The sequence below is a fragment of the Podarcis pityusensis genome (assembly GCF_964106645.2).
Source record: "Podarcis pityusensis genome assembly, chromosome: 1".
Classification (NCBI taxonomy): domain Eukaryota; kingdom Metazoa; phylum Chordata; class Lepidosauria; order Squamata; family Lacertidae; genus Podarcis; species Podarcis pityusensis.
The window spans coordinates 129,492,693-129,514,978 of NC_138028.1; the positions used below are offsets into that span (position 1 = coordinate 129,492,693).

The 22,286-nt window shown below is 42.3% G+C and overlaps 2 protein-coding genes across 14 annotated transcripts in view; one reads left to right on the forward strand and one right to left on the reverse strand.

Annotated features, from left to right (window-relative positions):
• FAM117B (family with sequence similarity 117 member B) overlaps positions 1-5,374 on the forward strand; it is a 28,362-nt gene extending 22,988 nt beyond the window's left edge. Inside the window, exon 8 of the mRNA XM_081017091.1 lies at positions 312-5,374. Within this exon, the coding sequence (XP_080873217.1) occupies positions 312-630 (319 nt within the window). The 3' untranslated portion in view covers positions 631-5,374. The remainder of the gene's footprint in view (positions 1-311) is intronic.
• A 1,075-nt stretch (positions 5,375-6,449) lies between these two features.
• The window catches only part of ICA1L (islet cell autoantigen 1 like), a 32,930-nt gene continuing 17,093 nt past the window's right edge, over positions 6,450-22,286 (reverse strand). For all 13 annotated transcript variants that reach the window (XM_081017121.1, XM_081017127.1, XM_081017128.1 and 10 more), the window contains 5 exons: positions 20,185-20,231; positions 16,090-16,158; positions 12,787-13,014; positions 11,925-12,023; positions 6,450-10,523 (listed from right to left, as the gene is read on the reverse strand). In XM_081017121.1, the coding sequence (XP_080873247.1) occupies positions 10,405-10,523; positions 11,925-12,023; positions 12,787-13,014; positions 16,090-16,158; positions 20,185-20,231 (562 nt within the window). In that variant the 3' untranslated portion in view covers positions 6,450-10,404. The remainder of the gene's footprint in view (positions 10,524-11,924; positions 12,024-12,786; positions 13,015-16,089; positions 16,159-20,184; positions 20,232-22,286) is intronic.

Below are 22,286 nucleotides of genomic sequence, written 5' to 3' on the forward strand. Positions count from 1 at the left end.
GGATAACTGTGATTTTAAAATCTTCTATGCTTTTACATTGATCCAGTAATGGAGAACCTGTTGACATATTTGTTGATCTCTGGGATCAGCACAACAAACACTGTAAGTCATGTAAAAAATGATTAGAAAAAAGAAAGGATAATTTTTTAGCATAATGAACTTTAAAATGCCCTCTTCCTTTCACACGTGTGCTAACATCCACATATTTAATTTTCATTGCATCTGAGATTTGCAATTAACATATTCAGAATGCTGGCAATATTTAGCTTTCTGTACTAAACCTTGTTGCGTTGTTATTCTTTCTTTTGTAGGCCAAAGCCCTTGCATGAAATTCCGGCCTTTTACTGTCCTGACAAAAATAAAGTAAACTTCATTCCTAAAAGTGGCTCTGCTTTCTGCCTGGTCAGTATCCTGAAGCCACTTCTTCCCACACAAGATCTTACACTCAAGGGTGCTACTCATAATCTGACCGTCACGCCTGGTATGACACCTGCATTGCTGCAGCCTATTGCCATGGCCTCCATCTCTGCAAGTGCGGTCCAAGAGCGGCTCCCTGGCGGAACAAACAAAATTATACCACAGATGTCGGTGCTGCAGCAGTCTAGACATGGCGAAGAAACTGAAGGATAAACTTGGTTTTGTTAACTTTTAAGAGAACTTTATTGAAGCTAGTTGTGATTATGCCTTCCAAATCACATCTGTTTGCATCATGATTGCTGGCAATTCCATAAACAGGTCATACTAGTATCTTGATCTCCATGACCATGACTGTTAGGCTGGCGTGAGATCTAGGAAAAGGAGTGGCAGAGAAACTGCTATACTTGTCTTGGGAAGGCTCAAATTAAATCTCTGGCCTGCACTTTTTTTAAAAAGCTTTGGTACAATAAAGGGAGACAGGTCATAATGCTTTACAATTTGGGAAGACCAATTTTTCTGATGCATTACCAATCTTCAATTTTGAAGAAGGAAACATTCAAGACATACCAGCTGTTCCTTGCAAAAGATCTGCAAGGGAGAAACAAGCAAATGGCACTGTAAGAAGTATTAGTTCATACGAATCTTGAGCTTTTTGATGCGTAGCAGGATGATCCCACTTTTCTTGCTACATCATTTCCACTCTTGGGACCAAAGGACTGAATCTTCTCAGCATTCTACGATGTGACCAGCATTCTGTGATGTGACCACATCCTCCTCCCACATAAGCTTAATCTCCTTCAGACCAAGAAGAGAAGCAATATTGGTACATTACATGCATTGGGGTGGGAGGTCAAGCACTCACATAGAGGTACCTGTCTGGAAATAGTGTTTTAGAGCACTTCTGCCAATAGTGTAATGACTTGTTCCTAGTGTTGTGTTTCAGAACAATATTCCCTTCTCCCTCTCCCCCCAAAATGCCAACTAACCGTCACATCAGTGCCTCCTGGGACATCTTGGTTTGTTGTGTCGCTTTCAGAATCTAGAATTGCCTTTTGGCCTATACCCCAATCCTATCATGTCTTGCCACTACTATATAAAATGTGTAGTCATATGATCTTGAAATGGCCATGCATGGTTCTTCCTGCTTGTCAAAGTACTGTCTTGTGGGTCTCTTGAGGGTAAAGTTTGTCAGGCATGATGTTTGTTAAAGCAATTTATTTCAGTGGATATAGTCTCCTTTTTTGACTAGCAATATTGTTAGGGTGTTAACCTAAGGATCGTTTGATTCTTTAATATTGGTCTGCAGTTGTGGCCCATTTCATTTCTTTTGTGATCTTTCTAAAAAATAATTGTAATGGTGTAGCAATCAAAAATGGGATGGAGTTTCCGTTACTAAATCTGTTTATGAAGGGTAATGAACTAATCTGGTAACGAAAGGAGATTTTACCGAGACTCATTAAACAACTAGAGCTAGAGCAGCTGCTTAAAGGCCACACTTTCAGATTCCAAAACGCCTCCAAAATGGCAAATTATCCTGGAAGGTAGACTAGTACTTTCAAAGGAGCTATTAGTACAGAATGATTCAAAATTAATTGGTGCCAAGCTATGCAGTTATAGGAAAGTTATTATTTTTAAGGGAGGCTTTCCTGGTATCTTTAGACTAACGAAAATATTGTAGCATTAGTGTGACCATTCAGTTAGTGTGATTGAAAAGCATAGCAATACTGTTACTGCTGTTCATCTTACTATGTCTATTCATCCCCAGTAACCACTTGTTTGGAGTGGGTCAGACCAACATCCGTTTGTTCTTGCATTCATTTTTGCTTGCTTAGTAATACCAGATATACCAGCTCCTACATTGCTTGGCCTTTTGGTTTCACTCTATGGCTTTTTTTGTTTCAAAAACAAAAACACCTCTCCATACTCAGGGTATACATACCTACCCAGTTTGGTGTATCCATACCTACCCAGCAAAGTAGGTTCTGGGCTACAATATACTTGTTAGTCTTTAAGGTGCTATAAGACTTTGTTGTTTTTGCTGCAACAGACTAACAAAGCTATGCTTCTGGAACTATTTTTAAAGTGTTACTTCATCATTTTTGTACCTTGGTCCCGTATTGTACTTGCATATCTTTGTTTCTGCTGTGTTCTGCTTACATATTTTGTATTAGCACAGCAAGATTGTCTGATGCCCCCCTCTCCCCCCGCCCCAATTCCTTGATCCTAAATTGCCTGACATATCAAGTCTTCGAACTACTTATTTTGCAGCAAAGACATTACCATTGAGGCAGCTGAGTTCGAGTGTTAAAATCAGGTTTTTCACTCCTTTTTGAAACAGGTAAGGATGAAATGGGAAAACAACGTAGTATTTTAAAACTAGGTCAATTGTCAAGCAATGTGTTTCATCAACGTAACTTCTGTGAACGCACAGCCTTATTTTAAATTGAATGTTGTGGCTTTGTGAAACATGGGAAGGTAGGCTCCCTCTGCGTTAGAGGAATCTTTGCATTTAGTTTAAACCCACTTCCAGTTCTTAAGTTAAACAGCAGCTTATAAGAGACTACATGAAGCTCCTCACTCAATTTTCCCATTGAGTACCTAAGGGCCAAATTACAACTTGGAACGGTATATAAAACATAAGCCTTCAAAACTGAAGTTTCCTATGTCTTCAGAGCAAAAAGTGAGAAACGCACTTCAGGCTGGCCTGCAGGTGAATATGAGAAAGCTGACATTTCAGCTTCCATTAAGAAAACAGTATTTAGCCCTTGTAATAATTTAAAATTATTGAAAATTCTGAAGAAATGCAAACCATAAGCAGCTCTTTTTTGGCTAGTAAACTTAAATGCAATGAGATGTTCAACTGATCTGTACCAACATATATTAGTCCAGGTCAAGTAATGATTTAAATAAATCAAAATTGCTTACTATTCTTTAACATTCCACTTACAAGTTCTCTCCAAGCCTTGATTTTGCACTCCACTGCCTACTTCTGGGTTGCTTTTACCCCTCTGTGACGTTAGAGCATTTCAGCCCATGACTCTTAAGAGAGGCAGAATAGCCAGAGAGGATAGTGTTCATCAAAATCAAAAGCAAAGAAGTTAGGACAAGGAAAAGGTCTAACAGAATAAAGAAAATCCAGCTTTAGCTAGTTAGAAATAATGAGATCAAATTCATTATTGCCAGTTGTCAGGATTGCCGAGTGTCTATTAAACTGTAATAGCTATGCCATTTTTTCCCACATACGTGGTGGGTGGGTGTAATAAATATACATACACCGTACATACATTACATGTACATTCATGCCACTTGTTAGCATTCTGTTTGCTTCATGTTGTTCTTACACAAGAAAAGGACCCCAGGAAACTTGGAAAATGGGGAACGATCAACAGTGCATCAAAGATTCACTGCCTCTTTCTCAGTCTCACCTGCAGCGTGGGGGTTGGCTTGGAGGGGATTCACCCTCCATTTCCCACTCCCCCAAACCAGCTTGTATGTGTAGGGAAACAAATCTCCCCTTTCCTGCAAAGCTGCTTAGAGGAGACGGGCGGGGAACGATGCACTCCAAAGTTTTCTTGCCTTCCTCTCTCTTCTAAATGAAGCTACGGGAATAGGGAGACAGTTGTTTTCAGCATTTCCCTTGCCTCCCAACCAGGAGTTGACTTGGGGAAGATCAACAGAGGCTACTTCCTTCCCCGTTAGAATTGCAGCTCCTGGTTGGAGATGAGAGAAGTCCAGAAATGTAGAAGCAAAACAGAAATGTCTGCAACCCTGGTGAGAGCAAGAGTTACTGCCACTAGCTCCCCACAACACTCCTAAAACTGTCGGGGGGAGGAGAATCTGAGGTCTCAGATTCTCATATTGTGTCGTCTTGCCATGTCGTGTTTCCATGGCTTTTCTTTCTTTTGTGGGGAGAGGCTGCAACAAGAGGCAGTTGGGGGGGCGGTATGATGGGAAATATGGGGGAAAGCTAACCTAATGTGACATTTCCTTGTACTTAGGAAAATAGGCCTTCTGGTTTTGTTTATTTTACTTAATTCAATCTGAGGTGTTGCTGCTGCTTGTTGTAAGTTCTCCATCTGAAAAAAAGGAACACCGGTAAAATTGTCTTTAAATGGCTATGTTTGTATTCAGGTGTAAACTGTTAGTGACATGAAACGGATCCTTTGGGGGAAGAAATGTATGTGTGGTTTTAGCTAGTTGTTGGTGTGGCTAAATAACACTGTATTAGGCAAGTTTCAAGGTATTGTTGACCATAATATGCATTTATCACTAAAAACAAAGTTGTTGACCATAATATGCATTTATCACTAAAAACAAAGTTGCAGAGAATTAAGATTGGAGCATCTAAAGGCCTCATCAGTCATGAAAGTCATATTTCCTTAAACTGATATACAAGTATATCTCCAGTACTAGGTAATGGAAAGGCAGATTACTTGTGTTGGTAACGAAGCATGAATGTTTTCTTTGATTTCATCTTGTTTGGCTATCGGTGTCCTATTTAGATCTGCAAATGGAAATGAAATGTTCCCCAACATGTATCTTTCCTACCATTCTAATTCTGTCTGGATATTGTGTAACGTGACTTTATCACAGCAGTTCACTGCCAGTGGCACGTGATATATTTCTCTTCCGGGTTCCCCCCTTGCTAGAGACTGGCTGTCCTGTTTTATGCCAGTACTAGGGATAAAGACGTTATGGAGAAATCCACACCTAATTTGGTAGGTTGTATGGCTATATGCTATATTTGCAAAGCCAACGATGTTTGTTTATGTAAGACTTTATAAGAATCTTTTCCCTCTCAGTGCACACAAGTGTGTTTGGGCATTTCCTGTTTTTCTATTTTTTATTTTAATTATGTAAGATCTACGTCTGCAAAAAATTCTATTGAATTTTTTTACAAAAACGTTTTACTCACCTTTATGGGACTCGCACACTTTCAATAAATATTTCAAGTGAAGACTTGTGTGTTTGATTTCCCCCCCGCCCCCTGAAAGTTTCATAATGAAACATGATCACTAACATGAGAAGCCAGACTTGCAAATGATGATCAACAGAGACATTTATTTTGGAAGTTCTTACCACACCCACTGGAAATCTTCATTCCATTTATCTGAAATTGCCAAAGGTTGTTTTACAGCAAACATCTCAAACTAATTGACACTGCCTCTATTAAAGATTACTGCCTTTGCACACACACCCATCTCTGTTTGTTCTCTAGAGCCAGGGTTTTCAGTGGATAATAGTGTCCCAAGAGTTCTTGAGTCAAATCCTAGCTCTCACAGAAACTCTAGATTACTTTGTGCCAATTTTTTTTTCTTTCCTACAAAATAGACCAAGCTGCTTTATAGAGTTGTGGGGATATTTATGGTGCATAAATGCTAAGATTATATTAATGTTACTGTGTCCAATAAAGGGCATATTCTGAAGGTGATATGTCATTTGAGTTGCATATTAACTATTAAGTAAAACATATTTCTAGAACAAAAATAGGAGAAAATTCCGAAGCCAAAATAGAAGTGGATACTCCTTGGGAGACACTGGAAGATCCCAGATCACAGTTTTGAGATCCATCCAGATAATTTGCCATGTTATTCCCCTGAGGTATAGCGGGGTGATGTCTACTATTTGGGGTGTACAAAGATCCCTTCCTTTGGCTGCTTGTGCACAGGGCCTCTGTGTGTGGCTCCTGGGATGGCTGTGTGCACTTTCTGCGTGTTCCTGCCCAGCATAGGAGCCAACTCCTAGGGGCAGGGGTCCCTTCAGCCCCCCAGTAAAAAATTGGGAGGAGGCTGCCTTCCAAAAAATGATGGGCTTTGCCATTCAGATGGTGTACACATGCGTTGCATCATGTGATCAATTATGTGGGAAGGAGCTTACCTGCCCCCTCTCCAATATTTTACTCAAGTTGGCACCTCTGCCGCTGTTGTAAACAAAAATTGCCCATTTCCCTTATGGGGTATCCAAGAGCCCATATAGAGTCCTTACATAGGTTCCCTATTGGTAGGAGAGAATAACAGGCCAACCAGAGAATATTGAGAAGCAAAGCAGCTAGTAAGCTTGATCTTTATTGATCTGTTGCAACAGGGTCCTCCCCTCACCCGCAGGAGAGGAGGAGGAACCCAGAAAAATGGCGTGCAAGGCCTTATAAAGACTTTTGAAATTGCCACCCTGTAGATCAAGACCACTCCCAGAAACATCATACCTACATGACAGAAAAGGCTGTCTAAACAGAAATTTGAATGTTGTTTTTCTCCTGTCCTTGTTTATCTCCTGTCTGGCAGGTTACTTGATTGGATTGCCTGGGGAGCCTGGCCATTCTTCTGTAGTGATAAATATTTAGTTCCTGGGGCATGTCACAGGCTCACACCCTATTCATATCTTAAATGTGCCCTTAAGACAGGATTTGTGAGGAAAGAGACAATGGGAGGTTTCCCACTTTGACCTTGCAGAGAAAACATTGGCTCAGTTTAGGAATCAAAATGGTTCCAGGTTGGTCTTCCTGTGCTGATCTATGTACGTGCTTGGTTGGTACACTTATGAACATTACCATATATCTAAGACCTCAAAATTCCTATCACACTGCCCAGCGAGTTGGGTGGATGTTGTGTGGTGTGTGTGCTCTGTTCTCATTTCGTCTTATGTTTCGAAACGGTGGTTGCGAAGGGGATGGGGGGCTTCAAATCCCTTCCTGGAGGACTGACTGTCTAGGGATTGGCAGGAGTGGTATTGGTTCTGGTGCTGGAGCTCCTGGCGTGCTATGGCATCGTAGTGGGTGGGGTGCTGATGCAGTTGTGTGTGTGCTGAGGACATGCCCTTGTCATTGTGAATTCATTCGCTCCTTCCATGTAGGCGTGTCACCGCTGATGCAGTCCCTGATTGGTTGTTGCCACTGGCGGTGTTTCCAGGGCCAGTGGAAGCGTGTCTGACATTTTCACTTCGTTTCCTTTGCTTTCTGGCGAGTTTCCCTGGTCTTTGCGGCTGACGGCATATAGAATGCAGTGGCTTTTCTGTCCCTCCCCACCCACCACCCTGGGTAATTAGAGTATAGGATTGCTCTGTCCGAGAACCAAATAAAAGAAACCAGACATCAAAACAACAGAAATGAGACATGCCATATTGCTACCTTGTTTACTGTCTGCATGTAAGAGATTTGCTATAATGCTGGCATAGATTAAGAGGAGCAAAGGCTTAACCCAACACTCTGAGTAGTCAACTCTTAACAGCATGCCTATTCCATAATTCTGCAAATCCCCTCTAATCCTTTTTTTGCCTATCTGTGGAAGAAATCCAACGAACAAATGATTGCACCCCATTTAGATATAAAGTGGCTTGTTCTGTATGAGAAACTGGCATCTGCGTTTCGGAAGACATCTCTGAATTCTGCCAGCCACTTAGTCTACCTTTGTCCTTAACGTTGGTTTGGAAACGATGGAAGTGATGGCCGAAAATGGAGAGTAATAAGAATCTACATTCAAGCCCAGCTCCCATATATTTTTTAAAGTGCTGTGTCCTGTGCTTTAAAAAAGAATGTTTGCATTTAATTGGAAACTGTTTGTTTTTGTTATTCTTAAAAGCCTCTGAGTTTTAATATTTTGCCTTCTTCCTAAATGCAAAACGACAGGCAAGAGCTAAACCCCCTAGATCGGAATTGTACTGAAAATAATATACAAATAACAATGCAATCCTTTGCATATGTACCTGGAGTAAGCAGCACTGAAATCAGTGGTATTTCTCAGTAAATTTGCATAGGATTGTACTTCACATGTGCTTAGGGTGAGCATCTGCACTGCAAGGGAAATTGATGTAATGTATGTTCAATTAATCCCATGAACATTCTCTCTTTCCCTCATATACACAGACAGCAAAACTTTTTTCGAACCTCCGTATACTACAATACTCAGCATACATGCTTTAAAAGCTCCCAGAGCTATGGATTGTATACGTGTATATCTGTTGTGTGTGTGTTCTTCTCAACTGATCTGATGTGGCAGACTGACAATCTCCCTGCTTCCCACACCACCCCATGCGCCAAGGACTGGTATAATATTTGGTCCCCAAAGCCCCTTACCAACCTGGGCTGGTAAGGCCACCAATTTGAGTAGCGCTGAACTAGATCACTAAGGATGAAGTCCTAACAGAGTCACAGAGCCATTTCATAGTCACTCCCTCTTCCCAGGAAATAGGGGGTCTCTGAACAACTCTCAGCACCTTAACAAGCAGCAATTCCCAGGATGAGGTCTAAATCTCGCAAAAAGACTGCAGAGAGCCCCAGAAAAGGATGTGCTGTACTTCAGAAGCCCAAAGAAAGTGATATAAAACGGTTCCCTTACAGGCACACTCCAAGTGGAGGAGTCTTTCTACTCACTCATATAAGGGATGTTAAAACGTAGCTGGGGAAAAGTTTTTATTCATAGAAGTATAATTTTTCATATCACATCTAGCTTTGCAAGCTGCATTAGTCTCTTATCTTCCCAAAAATCCTTTAATATAGCATACTATATAATGAAGAAGAATGGGACCAGAATTCCACAAAAGCAGCCAGGAAGTTTACATAGATAAGATGTGACACTAAACTAGGTCTAAATGCAAAACTTGAATGGAAATGTAACCATATTTGACAACAATAATCAACAAGTCTGATGCAGAACAATACTATTGATGTTGTTTTTACTTTCAGACAATATTTATTACACTAATTGATTACCAGAATAACTAGCGAAATATATTTTTTTCTAATTAAAGGACACTTCATGCTTTCTAAAATTACTCACCAAATTATGACAATTTATGAGATGGTTCTGTAACATTTTTTATTAAACTGCAAGCAGTCACAAGTAGAAGAATGAGCTACCAATTTAAATTCAAAAGGCGCATGTCTCTAAATAGAATATATCTTTAAATATGAAGCATTATGTATCTGTTAACATTTTCCTATATATAGAGGGGAGCTATACCGTTCATTGATTATTTAGAAATCAGTTTCCAAATAATGAACTTGTATAACAGATGAAAGATGAAAGCAAACTCAGTACTAGGTATGTTTGCTTTCTTAAGCGATGCAAATAATTGATCAGTACTGTGGAAAACAGATTGCCAATACAGGCAACCAATGTAGGGTTCTGGTGCCTTAAAATTCTATTTCCAAGATAGGCGGTACATCAGCAGACAGCCCTTTTTAAACATTAAAAGCATGTTCAGGAGGGACAATAGAGACCCGAGAAGTGGCCAGCAAGTTTTCTCTCTGTGGTGTTTCTAGATGGGCGCAACATGAATTTGGAACTCTTCAGAGAGAAAAGCAACAAGGAAACATTGGCTGGGAAGCATTTAACTTCACTTTTCTGATCCTAATTACCCTCCAGATGCACCTTTTCCAGGTTATAAAGGGCTTGCGGCACTCTAGTTGGACCTCTTAGCATAACTGATCTTAAGTAGCTGCAAGATACTTGACTTTTCATTTATCTATCCTGCTTCACAGGTACTTTAAAAATAGCTTATATATGCAATATAGGGATTTTTACAATGTACTGGGCAGTTTTGGAAAACTATGATATATGCATATAGCTGCTTGTCTATACTGCTTGTCCTTCAAGAACAGATGAAATATAAGAGGGCAAAAGTCCAAGAAGTGATTAAGCAAAAATATGCACCAAGGACTTAACGTAAAGAACACTAGTTATCTATCTGTAATGGTAAAGATAATATAGTTTGCCCAGCTTCCTATAACTTTCATTTATTGAATTTATGGGTGAAATCCTAATTAATTGTGTTGTAAGACATTTCTGCAGTAGTAATTAGTAAAGTTTTATAGCATTGGAAATTATCATGAAATCAAGAAACATAGGTGGTCTTTACACTCCTGATATTCTTTATGTGACAACATGGATGTTCTTTATCTGCGATGATGTCTACAACCATGTCTTAAGGTCTCTCTTGGAAGGACACGATAGTTTCATACCAAAGTAGTTTTATGTTCTGGGTTACACTTAATCATGCAGTAAGGAGATCATCATCTGAACGTCCAACAGCATCTGGATTTGAAAGAGGGTCCAAGTCTGCAAAGGCACTAAACCAGGCTGACATGTCTTGGCTACTAGTCTTCTCCACAGCTGAAAGACAGGTAAAAGAAACTGATTTCATTGTTTGACCTAGACCAGGCATGTCCAAAGTCTGTTTTGAGGGTTTCATCTGGCCCTTGTGGCAGTTTATCTATTGGGATCAAATCCTTTAAAAAAATCAACAACTATGGGGTAAAAATTATCGTAGAAAAAGGTCGGCCCTCACGCATGTTCACTTCATCAAATCAGGCCCTCTTTGAAGAAAGTTTGGTCACCCCTGACCTAGACAGAGCTTTTAAGAAATATTTTTTACTGCTCAGACATTCTCTTCCTTCATCTTAATTAATGAGTGGATTGGTGATTTTTACTTTTTTGTACTGTATCCTTTTAAGCCACTTAGAAATAATAGTTGTTAATTTTAAAAACTATTTAATAAACAGACAAGTACAGTGGTACCTCGGGTTACATACGCTTCAGGTTACAGTCTCCGCTAACCCAGAAATAGTACCTTGGGTTAAGAACTTTGCTTCAGGATGAGAACAGAAATCGTACTCCAGCGCTGCGGCAGCAGCCAGAGGCCCCATTAGCTAAAGTGGTGCTTCAGGTTAAGAACAGTTTCAGGTGAAGAACGGACCTCCGGAACGAATTAAGTACATAACCAGAGGTACCACTGTATTCCTAACAATCAAGGTCAATGGACAGTAAAACAAGTTGTCAGTTTAGTACTGCAAGCATTACATATAATTCAGTTACTTTTCGTTGGGAATTTTATTTACTTAATGAAGCTACTGTGGCTGCCATTTAAAGTGGAAGACCAGAATGGGGTTAGAGGGGCTTTCTTTTTCTACTGGACACTGCCCTGTCCCAACGATGGTTTCACCTCATACTCAATGTGTGTGTGTGTGGTGGAGGGAATCCGCATTTGTATCACTCCCTCAAACTTGCCTTTACAGTTTCTGTTTAAAGAGCTGATTTCTCACCCAGGGGATTCAGAGTACATTACAGTTGTCAGGATTACCTTCCTTTTCAGAAGCTAAGGTAAAGGTAAAGGGACCCCTGACCATTAGGTCCAGTTGTGGCCGACTCTGGGGTTGTGGTGCTCATCTCATTTTATTGGCCGAGGGAGCCGGTGTACAGCTTCTGGGTCATGTGGCCAGCATGACTAAGGTGCTTCTGGCGAACCAGAGCAGCGCATGGAAACGCTGTTTACCTTCCCGCCAGAGTACCTATTTATCTACTTGCACTTTGACGTGCTTTCGAACTGCTAGGTTGGCAGGAGCAGGGACCGAGCAGCAGGAGCTCACTCCATCGCGGGGATTCGAACCGCCGACCTTCTGATCGGCAAGTCCTAGGCTCTGTGGTTTAACCCACAGTGCCACCCGCGTCCCTCTACATTGCACAAAATGAACATGCACACCCCACAAAAGGATTTGTGTGAAATATATCACTTACACTTTTGTGGCATCTTTGGTGAGGTTTGTGAAGGTCCTTGCTGCTTCTCAGGCTCTGGTTTGGAGAAAGGGTCTAGAAATTTTGACTGTGCGACCCAACCTCCGGGAGGGGAAAACAGGAAGATCGTCTTAATTCGACACAGTACCATTTAACACACGCTGCTCCATTCACGACTAAACCCAGATAACGATTAATTTCTTAATGCTTACAGCTGTTCAGGTAAGCCCACCTCTACACCATCAATAATAACTATGGCAAAAGTTTAGATTTTGGGGGGCTAGCAAATATTCAAGGAACAGCAGGTGCATGCCTGCCAAGTGTCACGGCGGCGGGGGAAAGGGGGACATGCTAATATTTCGCATGAGATCGCAGCGGCCATTTTGGGTGATGCACTCTCACCCTGACAGAGGTTTGGTGGGTCATGTGACTCTCCTGGGAGCACATCCCAGAAGATGCATGTCCTGGTTTTTTTACCTGAAAAAGTTGGATGGTATGCAGGTGTCAATTAGGTAGGCAATCTGAGTCAGTAAACTTTTAAAATATATATATGTACATATCTATCGCCACCTCTCTTCCCCATAACTTTCTCCATGTAATCCCACATCTAAGTGCCTCCCTGATGTTTCTGTTCGGGTGCATTATCATGCTCAATATGTCCAAGATCATACTTTTAATCTTTTCTCCCACGCCCTTCTCTGTTCATTGACACTCTTTATCCATTGACATCACCAGTTGACAGTCACATGGCCTTAGTATTTATCATTAGCTTCACTGTCTTGTTCATTCCCCTCATTCAATCCATTGCTAAATCATGTTTCTCCTCCATTTATGTTACTAAAAAGCTGCCTTTCCTAATACTTACTATGAAGGCCAAAATCGAGGAGCTGTGAAGGCAGAAATCCAGATGCGTGAGTTAGGGATTTTGCCTCTCTTGCAGGTTCCTGAACAGGGAGAGCCATGAAGGGACTATCATCTGCAGTTTGGCATTCCTGTATAATATTTCCTCTGCTTGAAGAACTGGGGCTTGATAAATTCTCCAGGAAAGAAAAGTCTCTCGCAAAATCTTCTTCCAAAGAATCTGTTGGAAATTCTGAAATAAATGTAAAATAAAAAGATGATGGTAAAGGAATAGCAGCCTATTTCTTCCCCTTGGGGCTACTTATGCCTCAAAAAGTTATTTAGCAATACAGTCATTCTTTGTTCTCAAGTATATCAATATACAATAACATACCACAAATGATCTCTAATTTGCATAGCTCTCCAGTGATTGCACAATGTGATTCTAGAGCTGGACCTGAGAAACTTGCCCCATAAGTAAAGTCTTCCTTCCTAGCCAGTAGCAAAGATTGCACAAGGTCATTTTAAAAATGAAAATCCTGAAACTTGGCTGTTTCAGAAAGAAGTGGGAGATAGATACACACACCTGCTTGTACAACTAGTTGACAGAGTGTTTTGTTAGTTTTGTAAAAGAATCTGGGCACAGAATTAGTTGCTACATGTTGACTGGAGTGAGAAGTGTGGTGGCTGAGATAAATTGAACTTTCTACTTCTTACACAACCAAAGGTTGTTACTGCCAAGGCATTGTAGTTAATGAAGTCTTGCAGAGTGATATAGGGATGGAAAAGTCCTGGTACGTAAGAATTCGAAATACTTGATGGCTTGGTTATCATCTACACGTTTCCCAAATACATTTCTCCAATATTAGTGCCATGAAAACAAACTGACAGGCTAATTGAATAGGCTGTAAAGTGACTCCGGGTGGTGCTGTGGCTTAAACCACAGAGCCTAGGACTTGCCGATCAGAAGGTCGGCAGTTTGAATCCCCGCGATGAGGTGAGCTCCCATTGTTCGGTCCCTGCTCCTGCCAACCTAGCAGTTCGAAAGCATGTCAGAGTGCAAGTAGATAAATAGGTAGCACTCCGGCGGGAAGGTAAACAGTGTTTCCGTGCGCTGCTCTGGTTCGCCAGAAGCGGCTTAGTCATGCTGGCCACATGACCCGGAAGCTGTACGCCGGCTCCCTCGGCCAATAAAGCGAGATGAGCGCCGCAACCCCAGGTTCAGTCACGACTGGACCTAATGGTCAGGAGTCCCTTTACCTTTACTAAAGTGACTCCCTTATTTCAAACCCCGAGAGAACTTTCAACAGCAAGATCAGTTCCTCTAGATCAGTTGCTTAAAAGATGAAAGCTATTTAGCACACCTATGAAGAAAAGTACAGCCTTCAAACGTGCCTCAGCCTGTAGGCAACTTGGGTCTAGTCTGCATGGAGCTAGCTTGTGGCATGCAAGTTTCTCAGGTTCAGAGCTGTGTTTGCCAGCCTCAGTCACTGGCAGATGCCGTAGCTGGGAGAGATCTGCTTTTAGGGTATAAGCCTGTCTTTGTGTGTGCTATTTGGCTTGTGGCCTCAACAGCTGAGGATGCAGCAAACGCTATGGAATGGCCTTTGGCAAAGCCACTTTGCCTCCTGTGCTTCAGGAAGACGAAAACGAACTGGTAGCAAGGAAAGGGAAATGGGCTGGATAATGCCTGGACAATCCTACATTCATGAAAAGGAGAGGGTTCAGAACCCAAGTAAGATACAATGACTGTGCCTGAGTTCTCGGCAAAGAAGGCTGGGTGTGGTGAGACAGAGGGAGGATGTTTTGTGAACCAGCTGCTGTCCAGTGTAAATGAATATTAGAGGTGTTTTTTCCCCTAATCAAGAATGATCTACCACTCCTCTGCCCCTATTCAGGTACTCTCCTATTCATGACTGCTTTATTTTCAATCCTCCAGAACCGGATGCTGTCCCACGTCAACACAGCTGATAGCTTCTACTACTTTTGTAAAACATTGTGCTTAAAGGTAGCTATGGCTGCAAGCTTGCAGATACTTAATTGGCTTAGGATTTTATTTATGTTAAGTGACGAATTAATATGTTTAATTCCATAAGGTGAAGATTTAAGGATGTTAATGTTTAAGTTAAATTTCGTAAGAATTGGGATTTGGAAAACCATTAAAAGGACATGCAATGAAATTCAACCAAGGGGAAGCGAGGAAGTCACTTAAAAAAGTTAATAAGTGTAATTTTCAATAAGGCTATGATTTATGTTTGTTTGTCTTGTGTGTTTGTTTGTTTGTTTATAATATTGTGAAAACCAATAATTTTTTTTGAAAAAATAATAATTAAGGTAGCTATGGCTGGGCCAAACAAAAAACAGCTCAGTAGTGTTCTAGCCAGCATTCCTACTGCCGCTATAAATTATAGTGTAATAGCAGCAGCTGTAGTACTTTTCTGCTGAGTTCAGGGCAGCTGGGCCACTAAACCTTAAGTGACAGAGGAGGGGGAAATGGAGAGGATTGCAAGTGGTTACTCAGCAACCATAGAGGCATCTACTAATACTTCCTGTTAACTGAGAAACGACAGGGAATGACTGCTTGGTTGTCTAGCAACCGCATGAAAATTACCCGTATTTCCTAGTCCCTTTTCCAACTTAAACTCAGCGAGCCTGAAGCCAGCTGGTAAGTTGCAAGACAGCTGCTGGTGTGATGGGACTCCTCAGGTCAAGAGGAGCAAGAGAGGTGGTGGATGTTATAAATGTGGAGTTGGTAGTGGAGACCAAAAGGCCACACTAATTCATTAAGAGATAGTAAAAAGAAAAAGAGGCTTAAAACCACAGAAGAGAAGACAGTCCACTAATTCACTCCTTTAAAGAATATGCAAAAAAAGAAAAGAAAAAGGAATTGGGGCAGAATTGTAGAGAATGCAACTAAAAAGATCGCAAAAGGTATTAATGAATTCACCAAATTGTTGTTAAAACAATGGGGCATTAGAGAACATGGTGTCTAGACCTCTGTCCTCCCCCTTTGCTTTTTTGTATACACACGCACTCATCATCATATTTACTATATGAAGCAAGCTGTATAGCCCAGGCACCCAATATCAAAGGAAGAATGCAATCACACTGTCCTTAATGCATCACAATACAGCTATTTTCTGTACACAGAGAATGCCATTGTGAAAGGAAAGTGTTAATATATTAATTTTCTATTATTTTATATAGCTATTATAATGTTTCATACAAACCATCTTGACGTTTTATTGCAATCAAGCAGCATATATTATTTTGTTAAATAAATGAATAAAATGAAGCATTAATTTCTTTGCAGATTGAGAATTATTACCTTTTTCAGGGATGCATGGATCACCAGATTTGCTCATCTGACAGAGGTTCTCTTTTGTTTCATCTGACCCTGGAATACCAGAAGAAAATACTGTTGGAAATACTTGTATCAAATACAAAAGTATAAATCCCAAGCAGAAATTTCTAAATAATCTATCTGACACACTGTCCATTATAATACTGCTTATGGTGTTACATCATCTCAGTGAATATACTACTATAGTGCAACAAATAAAATCGGACACAAAAAAAAACCAGTAAAAGCTTCATATTGTGGGATGTAATTAACTAAGTCATACTCGGAGTAGACCCACTGAAATCAATGGGCCTAAGTTAGTCAAGTCCTTGATTTTAATATGTCTAATGAGCATGACTTAATTGGATATAGCTCTTAGTATTTAATAGTTTTGTCCTTGCAACCTTGGGAAACAAATCTTTACATTCACTTTATCGCTCAGAACATTCCACGCTCCATCCTTATATCTACATATTATACCCACCTTATCCCTATCCCATTTTTCAATTTTATCACGTGTAACTTATACTGCACTCCAATCCATGTCTGTCTAGAAGTAAATCTATTGAATTTTATAGTACTTATGTCCAGGTAAGTAGGTATAGGATTGCAGTCTTAGATAAGCCAAAAAAACCATTCTATTTTGTCTAAAGGCATAGGGTTGTATTCAATGTAGCAATAAGCTTTTCCGTTTTTAGCGTTTTCTATTTCATATATGCCACTGGTCCCATCACCTCCTGGCAAATAGAAGGGGAAGAAATGGAGGCAGTGAGAGATTTTACTTTCTTGGGCTCCATGATCACTGCAGATGGTGACAGCAGCCACGAAATTAAAAGACGCCTGCTTCTTGGGAGAAAAGCAGTAACAAACCTAAAGGTAAAGGTAAAGGTAAAGGTACCCCTGCCCGTACGGGCCAGTCGTGTCTGACTCTAGGGTTGTGCGCCCATCTCACTTAAGAGGCTGGGGGCCAGCGCTGTCCGGAGACACTTCTGGGTCACGTGGCCAGCGTGACGAAGCTGCTCTGGCGAGCCAGCACCAGCGCAGCACACGGAAATGCCATTTACCTTCCCGCTATAAAGCGGTACCTATTTATCTACTTGCACTTAGGGGTGCTTTCGAACTGCTAGGTGGGCAGGAGCTGGGACCGAACGACGGGAGCTCACCCCGCCGCGGGGATTCAAACCGCCGACCATGCGATCGGCAAGCCCTAGGCGCTGAGGTTTTACCCACAGCGCCACCCGCGTCCCTAGACAAACCTAGACAGCATCTTAAAAAGTAGAGACATCACCTTGCCAACAAAGGTCCGTATAGTAAAAGCTATGGTTTTCCCAGTAGTGATGTATGGAAGTGAAAGCTGGACCATAAAGAAGGCTGATCGCCGAAGAATTGATGCTTTTGAATTATGGTGCTGGAGGAGACTCTTGAGAGTCCCATGGACGGCAAGAAGATCAAACCTCTCCATTCTGAAGGAAATCAGCCCTGAGTGCTCACTGGAAGGACAGATCCTGAAGCTGAGGCTCCAATACTTTGGCCACCTCATGAGAAGAGAAGACTCCCTGGAAAAGACCCTGATGTTGGGAAAGATGGAGGGCACAAGGAGAAGGGGACGACAGAGGACGAGATGGTTGGATAGTGTTCTCGAAGCTACCAGCATGCGTTTGACCAAACTGCGGGAGGCAGTGGAAGACAAAAGTGCCTGGCGTGCTCTGGTCCATGGGGTCACGAAGAGTCGGACACGACTAAACGACTAAACAACAACAACAACAGATTTCATATATGTTTTTGTATTTTAATCTGTAAACTGCCTTGAGTACCAGACTGGGGAAAAGGTGGGATATAAATGTAAATTTAATAATAATATAATAGGAGTGCATTTTGCCAGCTTTGGCTTGTGTGCCAAGTAAGATTGTCTTCCATAAACACGGTTTTAACAATGAGTCCGTAAGTGACTGTGGAGGCCAATTCTGGATCCACACATCCTTCCACAGTGGGGACTTTGGTTTCCAGGTGGGAGTTGATCACGGTGAGGGTTTGCCAAGTGTGCCTTCTTCTTAGCACGTTTCTCCCTTGTGTCCTGAGTTCGAGAGTCTTCAAAGCCCATGACACCTTTGGTAAAGGCTGTTCTCCAGTTGGAGCGCTCGCAGGCAAGTGTTTCCCAATTGTTGATGTTTATACTACATATTTTTAGATTTGCCTTGAGACAGTCTTTAAACCTCTTTTAGCTGACGGGTGGTGTAAGTGTACCTTGCTCAAGGAGTGGACAGTAGTTTCTATTCAATGGAAATCACTTCTCCCTACCAGCACTGCTCTTTGAACCTCCAAAAACCAAAGGCTCAAACAGGGTGAGGCTGTTTCAAAGCCCTTTGTTAACCATCCCTGCTCTCCTCTATAAACCTCTGATTTTTGGAGGTTTAAGCCAGCAGCACAGGGAACTTACAAAGGGCTATTGTGTCAGGTGACGGACAGGTGTGTAGTTTCACTCACCTGCAAACTTTTGCCCATAAGGGCCATTAAGATCTGGCCCACTGGCCAGAAAAGGCTCCCTACCACTGCTAAATGTAGCCCTGGACCGGAGTATCTGAGAAGCTGCCTCTCCCCCTACGCACATCCTTCTCACTTAGATTTGTGGATGACGATTTGGTGATGGTGCAGCATGATCCTGCAGTAAACCGTACTGTGACTCAAGTACATGCTTTTATCTATGATAGCCTAGTTCTTTTTGACTTCTTAGACTAGCTTATTTCTTGAAATATACTCGGTCGAGAGTCGAAATAAAAAAATTCCTACCTGTAGCACCTTAAAGACCAACTAAGTTAGTTCTTGGTATAAGCTTTCGTGTGCATGCACACTTCTTCAGATACACTGAAACAGAAGTTACCAGATCCTTCTATATATTGGGAAGGTGGGGAGGGGGGTCAACAGGCTCATCTCAGCTATCTGCCAATCTCCGATTCCCACCACCCTTCTAAGTAATACCCCTCCCCACCTTCCCAATATATAGAAGGATCTGGTAACTTCTGTTTCAGTGTATCTGAAGAAGTGTGCATGCACACGAAAGCTTATACCAAGAACTAACTTAGTTGGTCTTTAAGGTGCTACAGGTAGGAATTTTTTTATTTCGACTATGGCAGACCAACACGGCTACCCATCTGTAGTCGGTCGAGAGTGGATTTCATGCTCTTTATTCAGCTCATAGTGGTGAGGAGGAAATGGAAGTCCCCCCAAAATATCTGCTTTATATACATTATTTACACAATGGGCTGCATGTGATTGGCTATTTCCGGGATTCTCCTGTAGGCCAATCAGGTTGTGGATTCACTTCCACCTGGAGCTGGAATGGGTGGCTCCTGCGGACCAATCATACTGTTGCATTGTTCTAGGACCAATCAGACCGCTGCATTCTGGATCCAATTGTTCTAGGACCAATCAGACTGCTGCATTTTGGATCCTATTCAACTCAGTACATAACACTTCTGAAGCTTTTTTTATTATTGTTGGCTTGATATTTTTAATTTTGCTTTATTATTAGTACAGTGGTACCTCGGGTTACATACGCTTCAGGTTACAGATTCCGCTAACCCAGAAATAGTGCTTCAGGTTAAGAACTTTGCTTCAGGATGAGAACAGAAATCGTGCTCCGGCGGCTAAAGTGGTGCTTCAGGTTAAGAACAGTTTCAGGTTAAGAACGGACCTCCGGAACGAATTAAGTACTTCACCCGAGGTACCACTGTATTATGCTCTACTTTTGTACACCTCTTGAATATTATCTAAATGAATTTGGAAATAAATAAATATTACAGTAGGTTGACTTATTCTGATTTAGATCATTGGTCCATCAAGCTTACTTAATGTCTGCACTGACTAGCAGTGAGACTCCAGGTTTAAGACTCTTTCTCAGCCCTTCCTGGAGATGCCCGGAATTAAATCTGGAACCTTTCGCATGCAAGGGGGAGAATAATGGAGTGGCGAATCAGAAATGCTCCCCCCCCCTAATATTCATCATCATCTGGGGGGCCTGAAACACCACAAAGCCTTTGTTACTGGTTCCAGAGATATCTAACCAAATATTTGGCATCTTACCTGAGTCTGACAGAATTTCAGAGGCATCTTCATCCAGTAAAATCAGCCTTGAGTAAAAATAAATAAAAGTCAGTCATATCAAGCTTTATGGCACTGGAAGCATTTATTTGTGGTAATATTAGTAAAAATAGGAATGCCTCATAACAGTGCAAGCCTAAATATGTATACCTTCTCTAAAGTAAATCCCAATGAGTTCAAAAGAGCATATCACCAGCTAAGTTTTCTCAGGATTCCAATTTTTATTTCTGAATTCATATGGTCAAGATCCAAGGAATACCATAATATCTGCACAGAACTATTCTATTTCCCTTAAGCAGTGCTTTTTTTTCCCCCTAGAAAAAGAAGTGCCGGAACTCACCACAAATGCCACCCTTGTTCTCTTATAATGGCAGTGGTGCCTACGGGTTCTGGCTGAAAAATGCCCTGCCCTTAAGTATTATGTTAGTTTTAGAAAGAATTTATTTTAAAAGCTGAAAACCCACAACCCGGGTTGTAAAACCAGTGGGTGGTGTTTGTTTCTAAATGGGTTATGGGGGGTGGGGAGGGTGTAGGTTGGTAGTGTTATGTACTGAAGTTCTCACCCTGGGCCAGCAGGGGTAGATAGTTATGCAAATAAGGGATCGAAAGTGATGTTCAGTGATTGGATAGTTTTAGAAAGTTGTTACAATTATGTGTACTGGAGCTCTATATAAGCAGGCTGACTGGGCCCTTCAGCTCAGTTCTGTTCTGGCCTCTGAATAAACAAGAGCTGTTTGAAGAATCGCTGTGTCGTCTGATATGTTCACCCACAACTTAACAGGTAGCTTCCCATTGCCACAACAAGGTATTCATGCTCTCTGGATTCACCTAGTTGATCACATCTGACAGCCCTTGTAAAAGATACAGCGCAGACACTCCAAATGTGCACCAAATATTTAGAGCAGGGATCAGCAACCAGTGGCGTAGCGTGGGGGGTGCCAGGGGGGCCGGCCGCACCGGGCGCAACATGGGCGGGGGGCGCGCTCGCACTAGCAGCTCTCTGCCCCTACTAAAATCCACGGGTTAGGGAGCCCGCGCTCGCTCGGCTTGGCGAGGAGGTCGCGGAAGGGGGAGAGCGAAGCCTTCTGCTGCGGGCAAAAAAAGGAGAGGAAGCCGGGTGGGCGGGCGGGCGGGCTGGCTGGCGGGGGGCTGGCTGCGCCTGCTGCTGCCGGTGCAGGGCAAGGCAAGCAGAGCGAGGAGGAGAGAGAGGGGAAGGGGGGGGGAAGCAGCTAGGAAACGCTGCGGTGTGGAGGAGGAATCAATTAAGGAGAGAAAGCGAAAAGCCTTGCAGAAAGGGAAAAAAGGAAAGAAAAGAGGCAGCTCCAGGAGAGCGCGGGGGAAAGAGAAGCCTCGCTGCTGCTGCTGCTTGGGAGAGTAAATTACTGTACTTGCCTTGCCCCGGGTTAGGGGGCGCAAATTATTTGCCTTGCCCCGGGTTAGGGGGTGCAAATTACTTGCCTTGCCCCGGGTGCTGATAACCCACGCTACGCCGCTGTCAGCAACCTAAGGCCCATGGGCCGGAAACAGCCCGCTGAGGTCTTTTGACCGGCCCCTGAACTGAGTTGCCTGCTCGCCAGTTTAGCGCAGCGTGGGGACTCGCTTCCACAGTGCTGGAAATTGTATCTGCGCAGATGCAGATCCCCAAAATCACATCTGCACACGCCAAAATTTGCGGGCACGCGCGCAATCCGGCCCAAGCAAGATAAACTTTGCTGACCCCTGATTTAGAGAGTAACAGCAGCTCCCCCCCCCCCCAATGCACTAGTGTATCCAACTGGCCTGGCAGCACATGAATTCCCATCCTACACAGAGCATCAAGCAGTCCAGGTGCTCATGAGCAGACTCTTCTGTTAATTTCAGTTTATTTATTTAGCAGCTTTATAGCCCATCTTTCACATCCAGGCACTGACCACGCCCAGAGCTGCTTAGCTTCTGCAAAATGGTCCTCAGACCAATGTCCTGGAATCAGTTGTTAAAGTGTACCCTAAATGGAAAGGTCCGTATAGTAAAAGCTATGGTTTTTCCCATTAGTGATGTATGGAAGTGAGAGCTGGATCATAAAGAAGGCTGATCGCCGAAGAATG